The 27,875-nt window shown below is 46.1% G+C and overlaps 1 protein-coding gene across 1 annotated transcript in view; it reads right to left on the bottom strand.

Annotated features, from left to right (window-relative positions):
- Positions 1 to 27,875, bottom strand: part of DNAH8 (dynein axonemal heavy chain 8) — a 612,643-nt gene that overhangs the window by 537,416 nt on the left and 47,352 nt on the right. The window contains exons 6-8 of the mRNA XM_037895538.2: positions 21,355 to 21,544; positions 20,820 to 20,983; positions 4,506 to 4,682 (exon numbers count right to left, since the gene is read on the bottom strand). Coding sequence (XP_037751466.1) covers positions 4,506 to 4,682; positions 20,820 to 20,983; positions 21,355 to 21,544 — 531 coding nt within the window. The remainder of the gene's footprint in view (positions 1 to 4,505; positions 4,683 to 20,819; positions 20,984 to 21,354; positions 21,545 to 27,875) is intronic.

The following is a 27,875-nucleotide window of genomic DNA, read 5'->3' as shown; positions in this document are numbered from 1 at the left end:
CCCTAACTAATTCCCTTAAATTATTTAAAGTTTAGAGTCCTTGATGTCAAAAGAGACAGAACTCTTTTTATTTATCCTTCCATTTAGTTTAAACTGAATTAATTCATGATCATTCGAAACACGGTTGCCCTCTACAACCAATTATTCTATGAGATGCTCACGACTTATCAATACTAAATCTAAAATGGCATCAACTCTTGTTGATTCAGTGACTATTTGGTGAAGAAATCTGTCAGCTACCACATCCAGGAATATCTGGGCCCAACCATTAGTAGTAGTACTTGTTTTCCAATCTATATCTGGGAAATTTAAGTCTCCCATAATCACACAATTCCTGGTAGTATTTATTTCATCAAAAATATTAAAGAGATCGCTATCCATAGCCAAATTGGAACATGGGGGGTCTGTATCATACCCCAAACACTATTCTAGAAGAGCCTCTGTTACCTTTCTTCCCCAAAGTGATTTTGGTCCAAACAGCTTCCATTTTATCCATTCCATCACTTCTAATTTATTTACACTCTACTTCATCATTAATATACAATGCTACTCCTCTACCGTTGCCTTGATTTCTATCTTTCCTGAACAGCACATACCCTTCAATACTTGTAGTTCAGTTATGACTACTATTCCGCCATGTTTGTGTTATCCCTCTAATATCTGGTTTCATTTCCTGCACCAATAGCTCTAATTGCTCCACTTTGTTACCCAGGCTCCTTGCATTAGTATACAGACATCTTGCTTGTTTCTGCTTGGCTTCACCCAGATTCTTGTCCAATTAGGTACAGCCATTTTACTGCCAGTATCACCTATCTGGCTCTTTGTGTCATTGGTATTGGCACTATTTTTCATCTTGATTTCCATTCTCCTACCCTCTGTTGTTCCTTTCTCCATTGCTGTCTCCTCTTTTACTTGATTTTCCTTCCACTCAATGTTAGAATAAGGTGTGACAATTATACGAGCATCTCCAACTTGTCTCTCCCAAATTCCTAGTTAAAAGCTCTTTTAATTAGTTGCGCCAACCTCCATTCCAGAAGTCTATTTCCTTCTCTACTCAGGTGGATTCCGTCAGATGAAAACAGTTCTCTGTCCATGAATGCCTCCCAGTGGCCAAACATTCCAAAACCTTCCTTACAGCACCATTGCCTGAGCCATCTGTTGATCATCATAATCTTCTCACCTTCACTCTCCTCCTTTAGGGACAGGTAGAGTTCCACTGAAGATCACCAGAGCCTCCATTTCTGTAAGCATCTTCCCCAGCCAGGAATAGTCTCCCTTGATGTATTCCAGCAAGAATATAGCACTATCATTTGTTCCCACGTGAAGGACAATCAGTGGATTCTTTCCTGCTTCTGCTAGAGAGCCTCTTCAGACTCAGATCCACATACTCCATCTTAGCTCCTGGCAGTACATCCTCCGGTAGTTCTCTGGATCAGCTATGGTGACAGGCATGTCTGTTCTTCTTATAGGGAGTTCCCAGTCATGTAGACCTGCACCTTGCTGTTGTTGGTACAATTCTCCAGCCTTTATCCTTCTGTTCTTTCTGGTTGTAAGTCCTCTTGTCTTTTGTTTTCACTTGCAGTCTTCTGTGAGTTATCCTCTAACATCCTGGGGTTCTAAACTCTGGCTACATCGATTTACTCTTCTCCTCTTCCTGTAGGACGAGCTTCTCTTCTTCCTTGTCCTCCCACCTTCTGTTACTGCCCGCTTAGCCCCTTAATTTTCCAACTCAGCAAACCTGTTCCTCAGCTCCATTCCTCCTTCACTAGCTGGTCTTTTCCTCTGCCTTCTTCTTGCAGTCACATGCCTCCACTGGCCACTTTCCTCATCCAGCATTCTACCTTCACAGTTCTCCAGTCCAGGTTGCATCTGCAAGATTTGAGTTTTCCCTTCAGCCTCCTCTCTCCTTCCCTCCATTATCTGTTCAAATCCCCTTCAAAACTCAACCATCATTTCTACCTGCACCTCCAAACCTCAGATCGTCTCTTCTATCAGATCTATCAGGCAGCACTTCATACAAAGCATCTTTCAGATATCCAGTCCAGGATAATGTACATCCCGCCATTTCCACATCCAGCCATCTTCATTGTCTCTTCCATTTCTTGGGTCACTACCACTGCTGCCTCTGTAGCCATCACAGCCTTCCCTCCTAAGGTCCCATTAAGGAAAAATAAACCAACCACACATACACAAAACAAAAACAGAACACCACACACTGTTTCTCCACACACACACACCCCCACAAACTCCTCTTACAAACTCCCACTCAAACTCCCCTGTTTTCAGGTCTGTTTGCTGGCATCTGTGCCTCCTCCCTGAGTCTTTGCTTTCTGGTATGGAAGCTTGTTATCCCTGTCTTTCCCACTCATTGGCAGCTGCCATCACAAAAGAACCCGGAGGGGGATGGATGATAGTAAAAATGTTCATAACTTTTAGAAGGGACAAAGTACTTGCTCTTGGCTCATTTTGCTGGGGGCGGGGGGCAGGGAGGAGGGTGTCTGCCAAAGAGCCTTGACTGGTTCCATGATGGCTTCATTAGTTGGTAGAGCCTCCCTAGCCAGGGTTGCCAACACCAGGATGTCTACCAACTTGTGAGAGCTCTCAGACAACTCTTCTGCCTGAAAATCAAGTACAGAGACCTTTTTTTTTAAACCTCAATGCGCTCTGTAGTCCTCCAGTGAGTAACTTCATGGCTCTGTAGCCTCATCTGGTTATGAAGACAGACATTCAACTGATATCTGAGGTAGTGGCTGAGGCTGCCCAAGTGAGTTCTGGCTGCTCAGTACTAGTCTTTGTACCAGAGAAGGGTGATCCTGGTGCCTGGAACCAGTCTCAGCACCATATACCAGGGAATGGTTCTCTTGATGCTCGTGTCTCTGGTTCACCCTCCATGACTGCACCCAAGAAGGTTGAAAGGAGGACATGGCTGGAGGGGGAATGCCCCAGTGGTCACCAAAAGGGCCACTGATGGTTAAGTTGGGGACCATTGCTGGAGTGCTGCACAGCCAATGCTCCCAACAAATCTGATGGGGGGATGTGCCATCTCCCAGACATAATAGGGAGGACCTCACCTCTGGGTCCGAGGAGGAGGATCCCTCTGACAGAAGAGGGACCAATCCCAATGGGACTGGTGAGAGATAGCCCAAGCCCAGGGATGGAGGTAGCAGGGATATCACAGGAGGCTTCCCTATCAACAAAACAGGCTTCTGAGGAGGTTTGGATCACAGTACTACAGGATCTCGGAGCGGTGAGGTATGAGCCTCAGACATCAGCACTGACTGCAGGCTTTCCACTGCCAGTGATACCAGTACCAAGAGGCTAAGCAAGTCTCTTGCAGTTGCACATGCCTCTGATGTTGTTGGGATTGGCACCATCTCTTGGCTCTACAAATGTCCTTCAGGGGACAGACTCAACAGACCTGGAACGAGCTCCGGAGGCTGCAATCCCCCTTGAGAGATGATGAGTGTTCTAGGGATGGCCTCTCTCCCAAATGCTTTGTGGAGTGTCTGCCTCTGTCTTACTTCGATACTGATGAAGAAGCAGAATCTGAGGAAGGTTTGAGTCTTTTCTTCAGTATCAGGCAATGGGACCAAAGAGCCAGAGATATCACCAGCGATGCACCCCGTAAAAAAGTAGATGCAGTTGGTGTGCTTTGCCCATGTGACGACACCAATGGGGGGTCAAAATATTGCTTCCATAACCAAACACTTAAGTCTCGCCACCCCATCTTTTTCTGATCAAGGCTTGAAACCTTTACAAATGTGACATTTGTCACTGATGTGAGATTCTCTGAAACATTTCAGGCAGGTTGGATACAAGTTGTTGACTGGCATAGGCTTTGTGCAGGCCTGGCAGGACTTAAACCCCAGGAAGTGAGGCATCATTCCAGTATTGGTCCCAGTACCGAAAGAGAAAAAAGGTCAAAAGAGACCAAAAATGGACACCTAGCCCTAAAACTATGTAAAATTGACTAAAACTACTAACTTACAAATATATGCAAAGAAGAATGAGGGAAGTTCTTGACTTAATCTAGTCTGGAATTGTTCCAACAACTGTCACTGGCAGTAGGAAGGAACTGAGGGGGAGGAAGGCAACTCCACTCTCTTATACCAGCATGCAGTGGCACGCAGCGACAGCAGGCACTCAAGCCACCCCAATGGGTACTGTTGAAGGGGGAAAATCTCTGACTTCTGTGCACAGGGAGCATACACATCTACAGTAGATTTGACATGTGCAATCACTCAAACTTAATGATATTCAGAAAAAACAAAGTCAAGGCAGGCCCTGAAATTATCTTGAGTTAGCTTCAGTAATTGTAATTTATTTCTACATTCCCTAATAGCCCATGCTATTTCTCTCCATATACTATGAACTGTACCTCCTCCCCTATATTTTCCTCTTTCTTCTCCCACTTCTCCTCTCAAAGACCCATGAGGTAAAATAAATATTGCAAGTCTAGCTCAAAGCAACCAAAGGAGTTTTTAAAGGAACAAAATAAGAATTACCTTTAATAGTTTGGAATGTCCAACATTTAGAACATTTATGACAGCTTTGCAACTTGGTCCTTTGATCTGCTCAATAATAAAATTGAATTTAGCAGACATACGTTTCCAGTGTTCTAGTTCAGTCAATGGCCCTGAATCGTCGGCTTCTTTTCTCATCTGCTCACTCTCAATAAGAACCTGCAATCAATAAAATAACTTTAAATATTGTGACGGGGCAAGGCCAGATGGCTGTAGAAAAGTAGTAGGAGATAGATATATTAGCCCCAGGCTAAACAAATCCCTGGTACCAGGATAAGTAAATGGCAGCTGCTCCAGGTCAATTAAGACACCTGGGGCCAATTAAGATCTTTCCAGAAGGCAGGGAAGACAGCTAGGTTGATTGGGACACCTGAAGGCAATTAGGGGCTGGCTGAAACTAGTTAAAAGCCTCCCAGTTAGTCAGTTGGGTATGTGTGTCAGGAGCTGTAGGAGGAAGCTGCCCTGTTGGAGGAATTGAGCAATACAAACCATTTCAGACGCAAGGAAGGAGGCCCTGAGGTAATGGCCCAGGGAAATGTGCACGTCCTATTTCCAAAAAGTCAGCTACCATAGTTCCTACTATTAGGGTCCCTGGGCTGGAGCCCAGAGTAGAGGGCGGGCCCCGGTTCCCCCCTTCCCTCCCTGATTAATCACTGAGACTGGGAGACAACAGAGGCTGTGCGAGGGAGGGTTGCGTCTCCTCACCTCCCTTGCTGGCTTATGATGAAAATGGCTCAGTAGGCTGTGACCCTTGCCTTTAGAGAGAGAAGGGCTACGTGGAGGGTCACAGTGAACCTCTGTGGCTAGTAAAATCTGCCAGGAAGCGTGGGACCCAAGGATACAAGGACAGAGCTTTGTCACAATATAAAACAAAGTTTGTATCTCTAGTTTAGATATTTCTTACTCTATGTAAAGAAGTGTTGCTTATCCTACAATAACTATGTTTTTTCAAGATATATTGTCCCCACAGATTCCACTCTTGGTGTGTATGCACCCCATGAACATGAGATTGGATTGTTTGGAATGGCAGCTTCCTCTGGAGGTTCGCCTACACCCTAAGCACCCTCCTGCTTCCTGTAGTAGAAAGTATAAAGGGCAGGGAAGGTCACAACCCATTCTTAGTTCATTTGCTAATTAGAATCCTCAGAAGGAGAACTTAAATCAGCCAGGACAGAGAGCTGGACATAGAATCACAGAAATATAGTTCTGGAAGAGACCTTGAGAGGTCCTCAAATCCAGTCACCGGCACTGAGGCAGGACCACGTACACCTAGAGCACCCCTGACAAGTGTTTATCTAACCTGTTCTTAAAAGCCTCCAACGATGGGTGTTCCAGAACCTCCCTTGAAAGCCTGTGCTTGATTATTCTTATAATTGTAAAGTTTTCTAACACATAAACTAAATCTCCCTTGATGCAGAGTAAACCCATTATTTCTTGTTCTACCTTCAGTGGACATGAAGAATAACTGATCACTATCGTCTTTTATAACAGTACTCAACATATTTGAAGACTGTTATCAGGTCCCTCCTCAGCCTTCTTTTCTCAAGATTAAACAGGCCCAGTTTTTTTAACCTTTTCTCATAGGTAGGCTTGGCAGGCTTCAATTTAAATCAACAGATGTCGGTAAACTTCAATTTTAGCTGAAACACTGAAATCGATGAAAAAAACAGCCATAGGTAACAGAAGGCACAAGTGCAGCCTCCCCCCATACTTGTACTTGCAGGGATCAGGTGTCACTGGCCTTGTAGCAGCTCAGAGAGCCCTCTGCAGCATTGTTGTCAAGGGAAGGAGAGAGTGAGGTTGTGACAGCAGAGCTGCAGAGGGCTCCTTGGTCAGCCACAGATCTGGTGACACTGGATACCTGCAGGAGCAAGATGAAATGGAAGGCTGAACAGTATTATAAGCACTGAGTGTAACATATCTTATTTAAGCTAACCTCAGCCACACCTGGCACTACATTAAAGATCCTTATCATGGACACATCTATGTTGTATGACCCTGGAAAGGAAGCTCTGTAGCCAGTCCATATCTGGTACAAAAGCTTGACCTCCAGTACTGTGTACAAGGTGTACATGATATGCTATCAGAAGTAAAGTACTGCAAGAGGAGAACAGAAACAGAAGGAACAAATCAACACAGATTGCAGACAGAAGGAAAGAAAAGCAACAAAGTTTGCATGATCTCATCAACATGCCACTCTTCAGTGCCCCAGAGAACTTCTGTTTTGACAAAACCTTCAGAATAGACAGACTGAAAGCAATATTTTGCAAGATTTCACATTGCAAACAAACTCCACAAGGAAACTGGACATATAGCAAGGTATGCTCTTTAATTTTTGCTATGGGGAAACAGGCAGAGCATATCTTTAAATCATTCACCTTTACTGAAGACTGTGACAAAGATGACTATAAAAGAGTTTGGGCAATGTTTGGCACATACTTTATACCGCCGAGAAATAAAGTTTATGAAAGAGCATGCTTTCACCAGAGAATTCAAGAACCAGGCGAAAATGCTGAATGTTTTATAAGAATTCTGTATGCACTGGCTGAAAACTGTCATTCTGTGAATGTAATACACGTAAATATCAGAGATAGGCTGATTATTGGGTTATCAGACAAAAGCCTTTCACAGCGGCTACAATTAAAAACAGGTCCTACACACAGAAAACAGACAAGCAGTCTGAGCTAGTAAAACAGAAAACCAAGGGCAACTTCTCAAACTTGAAAAATCTGAAACTAACTTATATGATGGGACAAGGCCAGATGGCTATAGTAAAGTAATGGGAGAGAGATATATTAGCCACAGGCTAAACAAATCCCTGGTACCAGGACAAGCAAATGGCAGCTGCTCCAGGTAAATTAAGACACCTGGGGCCAATTAAGATCTTTCCAGAAGGCAGGGAGGACAGCTAGGCTGTTTGGGACACCTGAAGCCAATCAAGTGGGCGCGCGTGTCAGGAGCTGTAGGAGAAAGTCACGCTGTTGGAGAGACTGAGCAGTACAAACCATATCAGGCATAAGAAAGGAGGCCCTGAAGTAAGGGTGAAGTGGATCTTGAGGAAGTGGGGGCTGCTGTGGGGAAGTGGTCCAGGGAATTGTATGCGTCCTGTTTCTAAAAAGTCAGCTACCATAGCTGATACTATTAGGGTCCCTGGGCTGGAGCCCGGAGTAGAGGGTGGGCCCGGGTTCCTCTTTTGCCCCCCAATTAATCACTGAGACTGGGAGACAACAGAGACTGTGCAAGGGAGGATAGCTTCTCCTCACCTCACCTCACCTTGTTGGCTTATAATGAAAATGGCTCAGTAGGCTGTGACCCTTGCCTCTAGAGAGAGAAGGGCTACGTGGAGGGTCACAGTGAGACTCTGAGGCTTGTGAAATCCGCCAGGAAACGCGGGACCCATGGAGACAAGGACAGAGCTTTGTCACACTTAGAAGCTGTAGATGCTAAGAGTAATTACCAAAAGACTCCTGAGACTAAGAGGGGCAGATTTCAGGCAAACTGCAAAAAGCATTTTAGACTAATTACACAAGAAGTAGAAAATTTCACAGCTCAAGATGTGTGTCCAACTAAAGTAAAATATGGAAAACATGCATAGAATATATAATTTTTGCAGCTTATTACAATCAAGAACCATTGTTTCTGTAATCTATCACCCATGATGACACAGAACCTGTCTGGAGAGTGAACTGAAAAGACTATTTGACTTTAAAACTGACTCAGGAGCAGATGTGACCATCATCTCAGAAGGGACTTACAATCACTTTCAATGCCTCCCAGAGCTGAAATCATGACTCAGCCTTGATTAGCCCTGGAGATATTCTGAACTGCACAAGCCAGTTCATCACAGAAACAATTTACAAAGACAAAAAGCTATGTATTCAGAGCACATGTGATCAAAAGATCAAAGACCGACAACCTTCCCAGCTGCATCATGGCAACTATGATGGGCCTAGTGAGAAAGGTGGAAGAATTCAAAGGAACATTTGGTGATAGTGAACTTTTGAAAGGAGACTCAGTACAAATAACCGTAAAAGGCAATGCTAAATCATACAGTGTACATACACCACAGGATTCTCATTACTTCATAAAGTGGAAACTGAGTTAAAGAGAATGGAATGGATTGGCATAATTGAGAAAATCTGAGCCAGCATCCTGGTGTGCCCCAATAGTACCAGTTATAGAGAAAAATGGAAAAATACAAATCTGTGTGGATCTTAAAAGACTAAATGAAAAAGTTGTGACTGAAAAATACATCCTCCCAACACTGCATGACTTTCTTCTCAAAGTGAAAGGAGCTACAGTATTCTCCAAACAATCGGCTGTGGCATAGCTGGTGTACTGTTGCAATAACATGGATCTGTGTAGAAGGCAGTTGCATTTTGCTCTTGCACACTCACACAAGCAGACAAACTATATGCATAGATTGAAAAGGAGTGTGTGGCAAGTGTATAGGTATGTCAAAACTTCTACAGATGTCTGTGTGGATTGGATGCTTTTACACTGATAACAGACCATAAATCATTTATAACCTTCATCAATGGAAAAGACCTGGATCAAACACCTCTAAGATGCCAATGTCTACTGATAAAGTTAATGTAATTTAACCCAATTGCTAAATACATTCCTGGGGGAAAATGTGGTAGTAGCAAAAAGACTGTCACGGACCCCAGCATCACACTCAACTACCCGTGAACTTGAAAATGACATACAGGCCTATGTGGATGCTGTGGATGCATAAAGACCGGTGTCAGAAAATAGACTATACTAGTTACAATAAGCAACATTGACAGAAACAGTTTCAAGAAGTTCTAAGTTACATTAGGGGTGGGTGGCCTAAGTATCTAATGGAAATTAAGGAAGTGACAAGAGTACTTTGCAGTATGTGGATAAATGAGCCAAGTGTACTTGTGATGAAAGGTGACTGCATCTTATTTCCAAATGAAATGAGAGGAAAAATCCTAAACCTCATCCAAGAAGGACAGCAAGGACTAACTAAATGCTGTGAACTGACTAACCAGTCAATGTAGTCGCAAGGAATCAGCAGTGAAGGCGATGAGAAATTCTGTTTTCATGGATAGGTGTATGTAGGAGCACGTTGCCATGGGTCCAAACAGAGAGTTGGTGAGACGGCACAAAACTAGTCCGGGATCCCAAGGTGGGGTGGGGTCTCGGATTTGAGGGTAAAGGTTTTGAGGGCCCTTAAGGAATCTTTTTGTTAATGGTTGGATAAATATGGAATGAACTTCTATCTTGGGATGGAATGCAGTAATGGCAGCCAGATGTACACGAACGGAGCTTGTGAACAGTCCTGATCTTTTAAGTTCTAGAACATAGTCTAGAATGAATGGTTCGTTGCTGGGACATGGTTGGTATCGCACCAAGTCCAGAATCTTTTCCATTTATGCAGATAAGTATAGCAAGTTGTAGCACGTCTTCTATTTAAAAGAATCTCCTTTACCTCTTCCAAACAGGTCAGCTCTGGATCCTGAAACCATGAAGGAGCCATGCCTTCAGGTGGAAAAGTTCTCGATTCACATGGAGGATTTGGCCTGCATCCTGTGAGAGGAGGTGTGAAGTCAACTGCAGGGTGATTGGTGGACAGACCATCATGCGCATGAGGTAAAGATACCATATCTGTCCTGGCCAGGATGGGGCTATGAGAAAGACTCTGGCTTGTTCCATCTGTATCTTGTGAAGTACTATGAGCAGTAGGGGAAAGGGTGGAAAGGTGTAGAGTAAGGGTGCAGCCCATGTATGAGGAAGGTGTCTCCCAGAGATCAGTGACCCAAACCCACTCTTGAGCAGAATTGTGAAGGCGAAGAGATCAACCGCTTGGGAATCCCCAGTGGTTGAATATGTATTGTATGGTTCTTGTGTCTAACTCCCACTCATGGACTTGTGAGGATCTCCTGCTTAATGAATCTGCCATGGTGTTCTGGTGTCCGAGTAGGTATGCTGCAGAGCGAGAGGAATGGAATACCCTTTGTTGACAATTTCCAGAACCCACTTGTCCATGGTGATTTGTCACCATGATGAGTATAAGTGGGTCAAGGAGTAGACAAACTGATGGGTTATTGGAGATGGTTGCAGCAACTGGACCAGGGGAAGGCATCTTGGGGCCTCAACCAAATTTTCAAAATTGTTGTTTGGAGCTGGATGGGGGGAGGGGCATAGTCCCTTGCACTGGTGTGTGTCTCTGTGTGGGAGGAGGTCTCTGTCACCTGCATTGTGTCATACTACTACTGAGGGGTGAAATGTGGAGGTTGAGACCTTGGGGTATGTTGATATCTTCCTGTCTTCTCTGGCGCTGCTGCATGTATACCAAGTGAATGCAGCATTACTCTAGAATCTTTTAAAGAATGTAGGGACTCATCCATGCACTCAGCGAAGAGTTTAGATCCTTCAAAGGGCAGATCTTTCACAGTGGTCTGCACCTCTCTGGTGAAGCCATGAGGCTCATCTAATCATCAGTGTGGGCCACCACATCCGTGGTGTCCAGAGAGGCTTGCAGCGCCATGTGGACCAGAAGTTGTCCTTCCATCACCAGTGCCTGGAGCTGCTCTTTTTTGTCCTCTGGAAGGTGCTGGCTAAATTCCTGAAACTTGGAATAGCTGATGTGATTATATTTGGCTAGCAGCACCTCATAATTAGCAATATAGAACTGGAGAGTTGCTGAGGAGTATGCTTTGCGACCAAAGAAATCTAGCTTCTTCCAGTCCCTGTCATAAGGGATAGTCTTAGAATGGTGTTGTCGCCCCTTCTTTTGCACCACATTGACAATGAAGAAGTTTGGAGTAGGGTGGGAAAAGAGAAATTCCATATCCTTAGTGGGGACATAGTGCTTCTTTTCTGCTGGCTTGCAGATGGGTGGTATTAATGTTGGCGTCTGCCAGATCACGGTGGCAGGGTCCAACAAGGCGTTGTTGATCGGGAGTGTGAATTTTGCCCATGTGCAAGCATGCAAGATGTTGAGCAACTTGTGCTGTTGCTCTCTGACTTCCTCCAGGGGGATCTGGAGGCAATCCACAATCCTGCAGAACAGTTCTTGGAACTGTTTAAAGTCATTTGCTGATGTTGGTGGTGGTGGCATGATGGCCTCATCAGGAGAAGTGGGCTGGTGGTATAAACTGTTCCTCTAGTAATTCTGGTTGAGGGCCAGGCACTCTAGAGACTGATGAGGATGGAGAGTGTATATGTCCCTGTCTCTGCTCGTGGGAGGTTGGGAAAGTGTGCCTTATACGCGGCCCAAGGGTCCCAATAGGGCCAATGTGGGGGAAGTGGCATATGGGTTTGCATCCATGGGGGGTCCCTACCAGAAACCTGGTTCACTTCTGGTCTCTGGGACTGGGTATCAAGGATGAAAAGATTATTCTTTGTGTGGCTGCCCTTGATATGATGGTGGGGTACGAGGTGCAATGGAGTACTCCACCTCTTCCTCCTTGCTAGAAATGGTTGTGTGGTCCTTGGTGGTGAAGGACAACGGTGTTGTGTCTCCAGGGAAGAGGTATGAGCCATGGGGAGCTTGGTACAGAGGAGCAGTGACTCTGGAGTGTCAGGGACAATCTGGTTTCTTGGGTATAGAAACTTCTATGGTACCAGTAGGAGCATCATCAGTACCAGTGGTTGTGCAGAGATTGAGGACATTGCTGGTGCCAAGAAGAGCAAACAGTAGATGGTGCCGAGGGTTGCACTGGTTCTGAGGGCTTGGTTGGTGCTGAGGACCTGGCTGGTGCGGAGGGCTTGGCCACTGCAAACGGCTTGGTCAGTGCTGATTATTTGGTCAGTGTCAAGGCACTCAAAGTCGTTTTAGTTGAGGCAGTCAGTGCTGATTTGAAAATCTTTGAACTGTCCTTCTTGTTCCCAAGTGACAGTGTTACTATATGTGGTCCTGCACATTTAGGGCTCTTGGATCTCTCCCTAGCACCAGTAGCAGAGATGCGTGGGTGGTCGTAGGAGCTAAGTCTCGCCCTGGAAGATATCAAGGCTACCAACCTCACAAGGGATGCCTTTCTTTGAGGTGGCTCCCTGATGGGTGAGTTCAGGGCCCCTTTCTTCTCATCTGGGCGGGAGAACATATATTTTCTGTTAGTGGTGTGCGGCATGTAGGGGTCAGCCAATGACTGTGCCAATGGTGACTACTGCACAGGAGAGGTATTGAGACCAGGGTCTAAGGCTGGTCGCAGTGAACTCCCCATTCATAAAAATTTTAGTCTCAGTTCACGGTCCTTTCTGGACAGCGCTTTCAATTTGAGGCAGTGGGTGCACTTTTGTGATACATGCCCCTCACCCAAGCAACATACACACCATGAGTGACTGACTGTTGCTTATGGGGATGGCCTCACAACATGAGAAGTACCTCTTAAACCCGGGGGATCTCGGCATAGCCCCCCGAGAAGGGAGAACTTTTTGGAAGGGCATAGAAATAAGGAAACCTACACTAATCTAAAGAATAATGGAGAGGAAAGAGAAAAGGGAAAAAAATGAAAGGGGGAAAAAAGAAAAATAAGGGAAACAGCTAATAACTACGAAGTTATAATGGAAACACTACTATTACTAAAAGTACTATAGAGGTATGAAGGGCTCTTCTCAGGATTCCGTCCAAGACCAAGGGTGGTTGAGAAGGAACTGAGAGTGCTTGGACTGTACAGTGCTATATAGACACCGCTCACGGCGTCAGATGGGGAGGAGTGCATGTGCGGCCCAATAGGCATTGCTACCAAAGATCTCTGATCCCAGGCACAGGGACACTACTGCACCTATAGTAGAGCACAAATTAGGACACTACTTGAATAACTTCCTCACCTCATGCTGTTAGACTGATTTTGGAAATCAGGTGGAGGTCCTGCAAGATGCTGGTGGGCATTTCGGCAGCAGTTTCTGAACTGCCAAAGGCATCTCTTGGAGGGGGATGCTGACATGCCAGCTGTGACACAGTTGAAACTGCTCTTGCCTGTTGTTTTAGCTGCAGATTCCCCCTACATAAACCAGTGCTTCTAGAGCAGGGTTACAAGCACAGACTGATGTGATCTCATTATCATCCAGACCTGGTACGACCAACAGTGGGTATAGAACTTTCACATTAAGAAGCAGACGTTCCTGGAGGTTTGTGATCAGCTTACATCAACCATCCTGCACCAAAACACTCACCTTCATGAGGGAGTCCATGCTGGTCCAGAAGCAGGTCACTATAGTCATCTAGAAGCTGGCTACCCCAGACTGCTACATGTCTGTGGCTAACCAGTTTGAAGTTAGCAAATCAACTGTGGGGATTGTTATGGCAGAGGTTAGTGAGTTGATCAGGATTATGATATATCCAAAGGTGGGGAGCTTCACAAATGGTCCTGAAATAATTGCTGACTTTGAGAGATTGGGCTTTCCAAACAGCCCCAGAGCCACTAATAGGACTATAGTTTGGCCTCTACAAGAACTGCATGAGTATATAAACCACAAAGGGTTCTACTCCATTGTTATGCAAGCCCTTGTCAACCACAGAGCAGAATCATGGACACTAACATGAGATGCACTTGCAAGGTGCTCTACAGATCAGGATTTTATGTTTAAGGACAAGCTAGGACATTATTTCCACTGAATGGCATTGTTATAAACGGGGTTACTGTCCTGGCTGTTATTCTAAGGGACCCCACTTATCTCCTGTTGCCATGGCTTATGAAACTGTATCCTGATTTCAGAAGAGCTGGCAAAGAATGTTCAATTACACACTCAGTAGCTGTAGGATGGTGGTGAAATGTGCATTTGGCAGATTGAAATTCCATAGGTGCTGCCTTTAAAACCATTTGGAAGCTAGTGTTGCAAATGCAGTCTGCACAATGTCTGCAAGTACAAGGGGGAATCTTTTAATTTGAACTGGTACATGCAGCCAGATAGAGCACCTCTCATGACTGGTGCTAGATCCATAAGCACAATAGAAATCACGGATGTTTTGTGCTCCTACATAGTGGATTTGCATGGTCCAATGCATGAGGGGGAATGAAATGGTATTTGAGGTTGTGCTGCAGATGGGTGTATGGCAGCAGTGGGATTTTTTTTCCAGTATATTGGTATTACGTATTATGAATTTTGTAAACACTTTCATGAAATGTATGGAGATATGTATTTTATGAACACTGGCAATGTATTGCAACTCAAAGTTTATGGATTGCTGTGATGAAGCTTTGTAAATTTTTATGATGAAATTTATTGAGACTGTACATGTGATGTCACTCATTACGATTTGTGCCACTTTTAAATTACACAGAATAAAACTTGCTATTGTAGCCTTGTGTGCTTTATTTTATAGAGATATTTACATATCACTGTAAGAACCAGAAAGGCAGACTGACTACTAACAACACATACAAACAACAAGCAAACAGTGCCAAAACAGTGAAAGGTGCATGTTCTGAAATGACATGTCCAGCTATTCCTGGGTCTCCCCTGCCCCTGGTCTCCTTGGCCTTTCTGGTGAGTTTTGCATGTGTGGACTGCAATTGGACTGGATGAATTCACAGGGTACATTTCTCTGTTCTATATGCTACTGTGTTCATTGCCTGTGACATGGTCCAGCACCCCCCGAATTGAGGAAAGGCTGCATAGTCTGCAGGACACAATAGCGTGGAAGGGGACTCAAGGTGTGGGGCTGTAGCTGAAGATGGCAATGGAGCATGCTGTACAGGGATTGCTTCCTGCAAAGTAATCAAGACAATCCAAAAATGTGTGATACAGTGTATAATAAACACAATGTAATGTGTAAATGTATATAAAAGGAAGAGGTTTTCTATGTAATGTTGGATGTGTGGCACATTTTACACCCACCCATGCTTGGGTCTGATCAACTGAGCATAGGTTTGCGATATGTCAAATAAAGGAACCTGAGTGATGAAATCTGGAGTCTGAGTTTTTTGGATCCCAGAGAACTGGATGAAGTGTTCTCCAAGAAGTGGACAAGATTTCTGGATAAGACAACTATAAAAGGTCTCAGAAGGAATCCCAACAGTGAGGAACTAGTAAAAATGTTATAACTGCTTAACCTTTTCCTTTCTGTGGTGTTCATATTGAATCCTACGTGGTGTCAGAGAGAAGGGGGTACTAGTGAATGTCATAGGTTCTTCCCTGACCAGAAGCACACTAAAACCACGGCTTGTATTAATACTTCATAGGGCCATAAGCCATAAATCATTCACATCCATATATTAATAAAAACGAACATGGTGACAGATACTTACCAGGCTCTTCCTCTGATGCCTGTTCTGAAGTTAGCTGCTCCCCAGCTGTAGCCATCCCAGCAGCATAGCTTCACTGGTTATCAGCCTCAGCATCAGGGTCACTTCTTGCCCTTCCTCCAGTGACTAGCTCTTCTCCAGCAGTGCCTGTGACCAAGGGCAGGGGGGCTATAAGAGTGTCATCTCTGCTCAGCAGATTGTCATGCACCACTGTGAGCTCAGTGCTCACTACAGTTCCCAGAACCCAGCTGAATTCCTCATAAAAGAGGTAGGAAGACAGGGAGTTCTCAGAAGTGCCATTAGCATCCTTAACTTTGCAGCAGTCTACATTCAGATGCTTCATTCACTTTCTGCATTGTTCTGCTATCCAGTCGATCCTCAACATCTCCAGATACTTGGATATAGCTTTGAAGACACGATCCTTTCTTATGTTCTTGCTGAAGTCAAATGTCTTGCTCACCTTGCACCAGAGGTTAACCAGAAACAAGCTGTGTCCCTCTGGCCACCTAGTAGCATGCTTCATGCAGGACTTAATCTTTGTGCTGGTCATAGCTAATATATGTCAGGGTTGACTATGTTTCCAATTGAGCAGTCCATGTGGAAATGAAGAGTTAAAGACCAAGCAGCTATATCTGAATCAAGAAATTGCTTCCAGTTCCTGGGAAGCAAGTGGGAAGTTTTGGGCTGGAAGAGCTGGAAAGCACACCTAAGGGGATTATGGGATAGTGATGACAGACTCTCCAGACCCGAATCTGCCAACCCGGACTTGAGCTGCATCCATGCTGCAAAATGCCTGGGCTTTGACCCACATCACAGAAGGACTTGGTCTCTGACCAACCCCCCTAGCAGGGTCGAAGGGCCCAAGTCCAGAGGGGTTACTGGCCCAAGTCAGGCTGACTCAGGATGACCAGATAGCAAGTGTGAAAAATCGGGATACTTTTTTTTTGGGGGGGCGGGAGGGAGATAGTTGCCTATATAAGACAAGGCCCCTAATATTGGGACAATCCCAATAATATCAGAACATCTGGTCATCCTAGACTGATTTCTGTGTGGATGGAAGGGGGGCTAGGGCTTAAACTTGGCCCGGGCTTAGTGTGCTGTGTAAACATACCCACAAATTTTGCCCCTACGTGCTTGTACTAATCTCTTGTACTCCTCCTTAGCAACCTGTCTGTTTCCACTTTTGGTAGGATGCCTTCTTGATTTTCAGGTCATTAAAGAGCTCCAGATAGAGTCATATTGGCCTCTTACTATTCTCCCTCTCTTTCCTTCATATCAGGATATTATGCCATTAATATTGTCTCTTTGAGAAACTGTTAGGACTCCTGAACTCCTTTTTCCCTAGATTTTCTTAACATGGACCAATGTTGGTAAGGCTGTAAGAAACTTCCTCAACTCTAAAATAGCCGCCTCCCTGGTTATCCAGTCTACCTTCTTAAATAAGAAGTTGTCCCAAATACATTCTAAAAACTTACTGGATATTTTGGGTCTTGCTGTATTATTTTTATTACAGATGCCTGGGTAGTTAAAGTCCCTTAAAACACAGGTCTCATGTTTTGGACATTTCTGTTCTTTGTCCTACAAATGTCTCCTCCTCCTGATTTGCTGGTCAACAGTAGACCCCTACCATGACATCACCCTGTTTTCCCGCCTTTTATCTTCACGCAGATTTTTAACTGGTCTGCCTCCCACGCCCTTCAGGACCTAAGAACAAGTGTATATATTCTTGATGTATAATGCAATATCGCCTCTTTTTTTGCTATCTGTCTGTCCTGAACAAGCTATACTTCTCTATACCAATATTCAAGACATGAGATTTAACCCACCAAGTCTCAGCAATACCAGTTAAGTCATAATTTAGCTTGTCTACCTATACTTCAAGTTCTCCATCTCTATTCCCCATAGTCCTTGCATCTGCATACAGACATCTAGTTGTTAACAGATTCTCCCAGTTTTCCCTCTTGCTGTTCCCATGACTATCATAATTTTCCATTCCCCTTCAAACATCTAGCCCTGTTAAGTTCTCCTTTTTATACCTACCTGTAGACTTTCATCACCTGCCCCTGTGAAGCTAGTTTAAAGCCCTCTTTACCAGGTTGGCTTGTCAGTGTGAGAAGAGGCTCTTCCCCTTCTTAGTCAAGAGGACCCCATCTCTTCCCAGCAGTCCTCCTTCCTGGAACAGCATCCCATAAGAATATGGCCATATTGGGTCAGACCAATGGTCCATCTAACCCAGTATCCTGTCTTCCAACAGTGGCCAATGCCAGATGCTTCAAAGGGAATGAACAAACCAGGCCAATGATCAAGTGATGATTCTTGTTCCTTGAACAGCAACCTGATTATCCAGGAATCCAAAGCCATAACATCAACCCCATCTGCACAGCCATGCATTCATCTCCAGGATGTGTCTCCCCCTGCCTGGGCCCATATCTTCAACCAGGATAATGGACAAGACCACCACCTGCACCCCTAACTCCTTCACTCTTGTTCCCAGACCCCTCTAGTCACTGCTGATCTGCTCACGGTCATACCTGGCAATATCACTAATACCCACATGGATGAGCAGCATGGGTAATGGTCAGAGGAGGGATAAGCCTCAGCAACCTCTCTATGATGTCTCTGATATGTGCTCCAGGCAGGCAGCACACTTACTGAAACATCAGTCAGGTTGGCAGATGGATGCCTCAATCCCCCTCAGAAGGGACTCCCCAACCACCACCACCTTACATCTCCTCTTGGGTGTGGTGTATTGCAATAGTGACAGTGAAGGAGAATTGTGTCTTCACCAATATCTCTATTGGTGCCCAGATGGGTAGTACAGAATCCTCACTGCAGTCACAGTACTTGGTGTTGTCTTTGGGGCCAAAGTGCTTGGTAACGTGGCAGTCAGTGCCAAGATCATGGGGCCTCTTTCTGTGCTGGTGGCAGCATGGTCCTTATGTTTAGAGGAGCCAGTCGGTGCTGACTTTGGTTTGGATACTAAGGACTTGGTATGGGTATCAACCTTAAGACCTCTCAATGCCCAAGTCTTAGGACGGGCTTTCTGTCCCTGTTCCATGCAAGGGAGTCGTTACCGGCTCTGCTCCTTAGAGTGATATTCCCTGTGGCTACACTCCAGTACCATCTCCAGTGTGGCTGATGCAGAAGACTTCCATGAGGCAGAACAGGAGCTCAGGATGGTATCACGGCTAATTGGAGTCCTGATCATGTGCAGCAGACCCAGTGTCAGTATTTTCTCTGAGGATCTTCCCAGTCAAAGGACTCTTGCATCAAGCATTCCAGTAGGAACAGCTTCACCTTCACCCCTTGGCCTTCTGGGTCCTCCTTGAAAAGGACTTACAGATAGAACAGTGTGCCAGAACAAGTCCCTTGCCATGGCACACCAAGTATGGCCTCATTGACTGGGATGGCAGCATCAAAAGACAGCCAGATCTTGAAGCCCAGTGACTTAGGATCTACCATTTGAGCTATACACAGGTGGGTAGCCCCCTGTTCAGTGGGAGTATGTGCCTGGGGCATGGAGAGGTAGAAATCTCTCATAGAGAGAGGTATGTGCCAAGGAAAGACCCAGAACAGAGTAGAAAACCTACCTCTACTTCTAACTAAGATTAAAAACAACAAACAAACAAAAACCAGTCAAATAGCAAAGAAAATCTAACTACTAAAACTTTAAACTTGAAAAACTTTCTAATTCCTCGCAAAGAAAGGAATGTGGATACTGTGGGTTTCATCTAGTAGCCAGAAGCAGTAAAAGGGAACTCAGCATGGTTTGCAGCCACTCTGCCTTTTATACCTTCTGCTGCAGGAAGCAGGATGGCACAATGGGCACAGGCACAGCTCCAACAGACACTTCTATTCAAACAAATTTGATCTTGCACACATGGGTCACGTGCATCAAGAGTGAATCCATGTGGACAATCACTTGAAGATTAAGCATTATTTATACAGATACTCTAATTCCAAAGTTAAAATTGAAACATTAAAATCTCTTCTTGTATGCATTTGGTTTCTCATAATGGAGACATCTACCAGCTGGCATGAATCACAAACATCGCCAGGTTGAAGATTATATTTCACACTAATGATTACTTTAGAGGCCGGATCAGGCATTCCACAGAGCGCCAAGGCAAACATTCCAAAAATACAAACACTAAAAAAAACACCACACACACTGCTAATGGCATACAGACAGGCCTGATTCAGGAAAGCATCCCTATTCAGGACAGCACCTAATCGTATGTTTGATGTGAAGTCAATGGGACTTAAACAAGTGCTTAAGTGCTGTCCTAAATTAGAATGGATGAAAGCATGTGTTTATGTGGTTTCCTGAATCAGGGACTATGAGTTTTGAAAATAACTGATCATTTATTTTTATTTTAAGAGAAAACAATGAGGAAGAGATTGTTTTAATTAGTAATACTTTTTTGAAAGGTTCCTCTCATCTGGTGGATTTAGGCATTCATGTACCAAGGAAATTTGCAAGCACTGCAGCTTGATGATGCTGCAATACCCGTTTCACCTGCAGTAAGCTGCCAACTGATAACGGCTAAGTAGATAGCTGATATGGACTTCAGGGGGAAGACCTTCAGCTGGTATCATAAAAGAGCTCCACTGAAGTCAACAGAGCAATGACAATATATAACAGCAGAGGATGTGCCCTCTGATATGTATCTTATGTTACCAATATCTTATATAAATAGAGATCTGTTCCTTGATATTTCTCATTTACAAAAATATTAGTAAGATGAGATAAATATCAGGGGACAGATCCTTAGGGTGTAAATTATCAAAGCTACATCCACTTCCACTACTAGTATCAGACAGATAGATATTAAAAGATTTGAAGCCATCCGACTGTAGACATAGCTGGCCTATGTTAACATATGTCCTCCTTGCTGTTTCTCTTTTCCTACTGTCCCCTCCTTCCTACTGGTTTGTTACACTCACTGTTGAGAAACTCTTGTTTCTAATTAGATTGTGACAAAGATAGCAAGTGCTTGTATAGCACTTAGTACAAATGGACTCCAGATACTTCCTTAATTCTATACCAGAGGATATAAATATTAAATCAACTTACTTGTTCAATCTGTTTATACCATATCATAAGCACTTCCTCTAGTTGATGAACTGTATCAGAATTAGCAGCTGCTGCTGTCACTTCCTCAAAGGACTGAAGTTTAGAAAAGTCAATGTGATCCATCTTTTTTAACTCAACAGTTCCCTCTATGCTTACTCTAGCACCTAAAATAAAGTAATTAAAATACAGAACATACTCCAGCAGTTGTTTCTACCAAGGTGAACCACTTCACTTTGGGAATATAAGCCAATAATTAGTCTTGCAATATAATAGCCATTTTACTGGCTCACACACAAAAGACCATGCTTTTCTGAAATCTAATTAGACCCCTACATTAAAAATTTTATATCACTAAAACTGAAGTTTGTCAAGTATGTAATAAATACAAATATATTTGTTTTTTATACTTGAGGTTTTTATCTTTTTATTCTTCCTTGTAGAAGTAAAGAAATGTTTTCCCATGTTTATAACAACTCTATTGTTTTTAAAAAGTAATTTTTAAGCGGACTGATTGTTTACTCAATCTGATTCTTACCGTCTAAAAATGAAAGATATCTATTAATGGTTTCTATGAAACTCTGCTTTTCAATTGTTCCCTGTGTGGTTTGACTTAAAGCACCCCAATTATTTGTTGCAAGGATAGCTGGTAGAAAAATATTTGCTAGCACGTTCCTAGTACCACGTAAGAGCCCTTCCGTTGCATCCAGTACACAAAAGTATATGTCCTGTAAATGTAACAACAGAATGATTATTAGCAATGCAATCAATTATACTGAAAACATGACCACATTTTTAGAACATACAAATCTTCCATATAGATCCATTACATTTCTGAGTACAAAAAAAAATGTTTACTCACCCTGTGCATTAACTGTGGTTCTTTGAGATGTGTCCCCCTATGGGTGCTCCACTCTAGATTTACTATCGCTCCCTGCATCTTTGCTCAGAGATTTCTCTTAGCCATGCCTGTTCAGCCCATATATTCATGCTAGTCAGCCTCATTCCCCATGCTGTTGTTATATAGCACTGCGCAGTTCAACCACCCTCAGTTCCTCCTCAACCACGAAGAATCATAACAGAGACCTCTGAAGCAGAGGGCAGGTATAGTGGAGCAACTGTAGGGACACACATGTTTAAGAACCACAGTTACTGCACAGACTGAGTAAAAAATGGTTACTAACCTTCTTGTAACTGTTGTTCTTCGAGATGTGCTGTTCATGTCCATTCCAATCAGGTGTGTGCACACGCACATGCACAGTAGCTGGAAGATTTTTCCCCTAGCAGCATCCATGGGGTCGGCCTGGGCACCTGCTGGAGTTGTCCCTTCATGGCACCCAATAAAGGGCCCTGTCAACCCACCACCCCCTCAGTTCATTCTTTCCAGCAACTCTGAAAGAGGTGTAGGAGGGTGAGTATTGGAATGGACACGAACAACACATCTCGAAGAACAACAGTTACGAGAAGGCGAGTAACTGTTTTTTCTTCTTCGAGTGCTTGTTCATGTCAGTTCCAATCAGATGACTCTCAAGCCCAAGTTCAGGAGGCGGGGTCGGAGTTGTCCACTGATTGGCGCACTGCTCGTCTGAAGGCCACATCATTTCTGGCCTGCTGGGTAATCGCATAGCATGTGGAGAAAGTATGAATGGAGGACCATGAGTGGGAACCTGAGCCAGGAATGCTGTTGATGAAGGCTGTGCCCTGGTGGAATGCACAGTGATTAGAGGTGCAGGAACCCCCGCCAGGTTGTAGCACTCACGAATACAGAACGTGTTCCATGACGAAATGCGTTGTGACGACACAGGCAGACCTTTCTTTCTGTCCGCCACTGCTATGACTAACTGGACCAATTTTCTGAACAGCTTCGTTCTCTCAATGTAGAAGGCTAGCACCTTACGGACATCCAGTGAGTGAAGTCTCTGCTCTCTGCCCCTGGAATGCAGCTCAGGGTAGAATACCGAGAGAAAGATGTCCTGGTTGATGTGAAACTGTGATACAACCTTTGGTAGGAAAGCAGGATGAGGTCTGAGGTGAACCTTGTCCTTATAGAACACGGTGTAAGGGGGCTCTAATGTGAGGGTCTTAAGTTCAGACACGCTCCTGGCCGAGGTTATCGCTACCAGGAACGCGACCTTGTAAGAGAGGTAGAGCAGGGAGCATGACGCCAAGGGTTCAAAGGGTGGTCCCATGAGTCTAGAAAGGACCAGGTTGTGGTCCCAAGCCGGGACAGGCTGCCAGACATGAGGGTATAGCCTGTCGAGACCTTTTAGAAATCGGCTATCAGGTTAGCAAAGACAGAGCAACCCTCCAAGCCCAGGTGGAAGGCCAAGATGGCAGCCAAGTGAACCCTTATTGATGACATTGAAAGCCCTTGCTGCTTCAGATGGAGGAGGTAGTCCAGAATAAGCGGCACTGAGGCTAGCGTCAGGAACGAATGGCACTGTGCTGACTAGATTGAAAAGCTCTTCCACTTGGCAAGGTAGGTAGTTCTTGTAGAGGGTTTCCAGCTGCCAAGGAGGGACTTGTCTAACCTGGTCTGAACAGGAAAGCTCCACCGGGTTCAACCACAGAGCTTCCATGCTGTGAGGTGCAGCAACCCGAGGTTCAGATGTTGGAGACGACGATGATGCTGTGTCAGAAGCTCCAGGAAGAGCGGCAGGGCGACTGGAGCTTCCACGGATATGTCTAGGAGAGATGTGTACCAGTGCTGGCAGGGCCAGGCTGGAGCTTTCAATATGACCTGAGCTTGTTCCCTCTGGATCTTGAGTACCTTGTGAATGAGCAGTATGCGTGGAAAGGAGTACAGGAGACTACCTCCCCATGAGAGGAGCACTGCGTCTGCTGCAGCCCGGGCTCTGATTTTGGAAGGAGCAGAACTGCTGGCACTTCCTGTTGCGGTGCGTGGCGAATAGGTCTATCTGGGGAAATCCCCTCCTCTGGAACAATGAATTTGTGATGTCCGAGTGAACGGACCACTTGTGGCTGTGAAAGGACCTGCTGAGGTAGTCCACCAGCTTGTTCTGTATCCCGGGGAGGTACAACACTTGTAGGCATATTGAATGTTCTACACAGACTTTCCACAGCATGAGGTCTTCCTGGCAAAGGGGATAGGAGTGTGCCCCCTCATTTGTTGATATAGAACATTGCCATGGTGTTGTCTGTCATAACCGATACACATTGTCCCGTTAAGTATGCCTAGAAAGTCTGGCAAGCCAGGTGCACCTCTCTCAGCTCTCTGATGTTGATGTGGAGAGCCAGATCCGCCTGAGACCAGAGACCCTTTGTCCTGCGGTCTCCCAGATGTGCTCCTCAGCCCAAGTCTGATGCGTCCGTCACTAGCGAAAGAGACGGCTGTGAACTGGCGAAGGGGACCCCGATCACACCTCCTCGGGGTCGAGCCACCACAGGATGGAGTCGAGGACCAGGCAAGGCAGGGTCATGATTCTGTCCAAGTTGTCCCAGGCTGGTCGATACAGCAATGCTAACAATGACTGGAGCGGTCAGAGCCTGAGTCTGGCGTGCTGCACCACATAGGTACAGGCAGCCATGTATCCCAGAAGCTTCAGGCAGCTTATTGCTGTGGTGGTGGGAAACTGTCTGAGACCTCGAATGATACCGGCCAGGGTCTGGAACTTCGCTTCCGGCAGGTATGCCCTGGCTTGGGTCGAGTCCAGTACTGCCCCATAAACTCTATCCTCTGAACGGGGGACAGAGTCAATTTTGCTTTGTTTAGAAGGAGACCCGGGTTGTCGAAGGTGGCCCTGATGAATTTGACTTGAGTTTCCACTTGGGTCCTGGAGTGGCCTTTGATCAGCCAGTAGTTGAGGTACGGAAACACCTATACCTGGTGCCTGCACAGAAACGCAGCAACAACTGCCACGCACTTGGTGAAGTCTTGAAGTGCTGCTGACAGGCCGAACGGAACGACTGTAAATTGGTAGTGGGTATTGTTCACCACAAACCTGAAGGACTTCCTGCGGGGCTAAGTGATTACAATATGAAAGCAAGCATCCTTCAAGTCGAGGGCAGCATACCAGTCTGCTGGATCCAGTGAGGGGATGATGGAGGCCAACGAGATCATGCAAAACTTGAGTTTCTTCACAAACTTGTTGAGTTCTCCCAGGTCCACGATGGGCCTGAGGCTGCCTTTGGCTTTCGGTATTAGGAAATACCGGGAATAAAAATCCTTACACCTGTGCTCCAGAGGAACCTCCTCCACTACCCCTAGAGACAAGAGTGACTGCACCTCCTGGATAAGGAGTTGCTCTCGAGACGGGTCCCTGAAGAGGGACGGGGAAGGGGGGTGAAAGGGTGGGATGTCACAGAATTGGATGGAGTATCCCCTCTCTACCACGTGGAGCACCCAGCAGTCTGAGGTGACACAGGACCATGCACAGTAGAAAGGGGATAATCGGGATGAGAGGAAAGGCAAGGTGGATCCACTCTTTGGTGTGGTACACAGTCCTCGACCGTGCCTTCAGAAGGCTTGGTTGTCCCGAGCCCTGGCCAAAGGGTTGACATGGCCTTCTCCAGCCGGTCCTGTTTCTCCTCTGGACCTGACCTGGCGGTTCTGGTGACCGAACCACTGAGGAGGCTGCGGACAGAAGTGTCTTTGCTGCGTTGACGGTGTATAGAGGTCCAGGACCTGAGGGTGGCTCTGGAGTCCTTTAGGCTGTTTAGCTTCTTGTCCATTTTCTCAACAAAAAAAAAAAAAGCGTTTCACGCTCAAAAGGCAGGTCTTGTATGGTCTGCTGGACCTCATAGGGGAGACCAGAAACCTGGAGCTATGAACCCTTTCTCATAGCTACTCCTGTGGCCATAACCCTGGTGGCAGCATCTGCCCTGTCAAGTGCAGCCTGCAGGGACACCTTGGAGATCAGTCTCCCCTTCTCGACCAAAGCTGAAAATTCTGCACAGGAGTCCGAGGGGAGCAACTCCATGAATTTAGCCATCGCCGAGCAGGTATTGTAGGAGTACCTGCTGACGATGGCCTGCTGATTAGATATTCACAGTTGTAGTCTCCCCGTTGAGTACACCTTTCGCCCAAATAGGTGTAGTTTTTTAGCATCCCTATTCTTGGGGGAAGGGCCCTGAAAACCTTGCCTCTTCCACTGGTTAGCAGCTTCCACCACCAGAGAGTGAGGATGGGGGTGTTCATAACTCCTGGAGGGCACAAAGTGCCAGTGTTCGTTACGCTTGGCAGTGGGTGGCAGCAAGGCTGGGGTCTGCCACAGCGTCTTAGTCATATCCGTAATTGTCTTTATAAATGGTAAGGTGATACAGGAAGGGCCAGAGGGGGCCAGGATGTCAACCATAAGGGTGTGCATTATCTACCACTTCCTCCACCTTAATGTCCAGACCCTGGATGACCCGGCACCAGCAACTGCTGCAACACCTTGGAGTCTTCCAGAGCTGGGGCTATGGAAGTGCCCGCCAGTGCTTCATCTAGTGAAGAGGAGGAGGACGCCACCCACCAGAGGAGGTGGTTGCTCTCTACCATCCCCACCAGAGGGATCTCGTGACCCAGGGGGGACCTTGGTCGGTTGGCCCAGTCCCAGTGGCATGAAGGGATCGGGTATTGGTGTTGACATTGGGTCTCATGCCTGTGCCTGTGTAGATGCCTGGTGTAGTATCTGCACTGGGGTCTTCATCAATGCCGTCGCAGCCAGCGTCGTTGGTGCCGAAGGCCCAGCCGGCACCGTAGCAGCAGTCTGAGCCACTGACGCCTCTGGTGCCAAAGGTGTTGTCGAGGGCAGCATTGCTGTCAGTGCCGATGTCGGTGACAGTGCTGCCGCCAACAGTGTTGACACCTGAGGTAACTGCTCAGTCGCTGGTCATGGCGGAACAAACGTTGCGGACGCCACTGATGCAGCTCCCGAGCAGGATCCTTGGCTCCAACCCTGCCCTTGATAGAAAGCCCACAGAGTCCAAAAGGGCCACTGAGCCATGTTCTGCCATTCTGAGGGCCACTGCATCAGGCAGGATCCCCTCCAGTGCCTTGAGTTGGACCTTCTGCTCCTGCTATAGTCAGAGCAGTACGAGTCCAACTCCACTTCTGATGTTTCAGCATAGGAGGACCAGGGCGTTGCTGCACCTCTCGATACAGAGCATCGGGAGCCTGGGAACTGACTGCGCTCCCTGGATGGAGGCACTGGTGTCTGGGGGTGCACAGGTGATGGGGTTTGGCATGACATCATCGCTGGCTTTCCCTTTGACTGAACGGGGTGCCAGGATGGAGGCTGCAGTGCCAGCACATCCTCCTGCCTCGGGGATAAGAACGACGCCATGAGTCTCAGCAGGTCCTGTACTGCCTCAAAAGCCTCCGGGGTGGACAGGAGTGGCACGTGCTCCAAGGGGTTCGGCAAGTGCGATGGGCTCGGACTCGACTGCCTCACTTGGGCAGGAGCTGATGTAGCCCCCTCTGAGCCTCGGAACTGTGGCCCGACTGAGGTGCAACTGTTGGCTGGTCTGAGGGCCATCTGACTCTTTCTATCTTCTTCTTCTGTGCCGGCAATTGGGACCAGTGTCAAAGGCTGGAATGCCCCCGAGAGGCTCCATGATGGCGCCGAGTCTCCTTGGCAGTGTCTTTCTTCAATGCCAGATCTCTCGAAGACAGTGCTGGAGTGCTCTGCACTGAAGAAGACGTACTGGGAGTGGGATCCCCGGCACTTAGGTCTGACTGAGGTTGTAGAACTGCCTCCCTGAGGATTTTAAGCCACTGCTTTAAGAGTTATTGGTCAGAATTCCCAACAGATCTTGCAGCGGTCTTTTTGGTGACCCTCGCTCAGACACCGTAAACAGGAGGTGTGGGGGTCACTTTTAGGCATGTGCTTCGTGCAGTCCTGGCAAGTCTTGAAGCCTGGAGATTGCGGCATGCCCCGGTGACAAATAAGCGGGGGAGAAAAGTGGGGTGGAACCCCTCATAACTGAAACTTTTAAGTGAACTAATTACGCTATACTAACTGTAGTGGGGTGGTCACCCGCTCCAGCCTTAAACGGCTTAAAGCAGCCCAGGAGAGGGCTGTGGCTGGGAGCAAGCAATTCCCAGGCTGATTGGGG

The sequence above is a fragment of the Chelonia mydas genome, chromosome 3 (assembly GCF_015237465.2).
Source record: "Chelonia mydas isolate rCheMyd1 chromosome 3, rCheMyd1.pri.v2, whole genome shotgun sequence".
Classification (NCBI taxonomy): Eukaryota; Metazoa; Chordata; order Testudines; family Cheloniidae; genus Chelonia; species Chelonia mydas.
The sequence above is the reverse complement of the archived record's forward strand: the minus strand, read 5'-3'. Positions and strand labels throughout refer to the sequence as shown.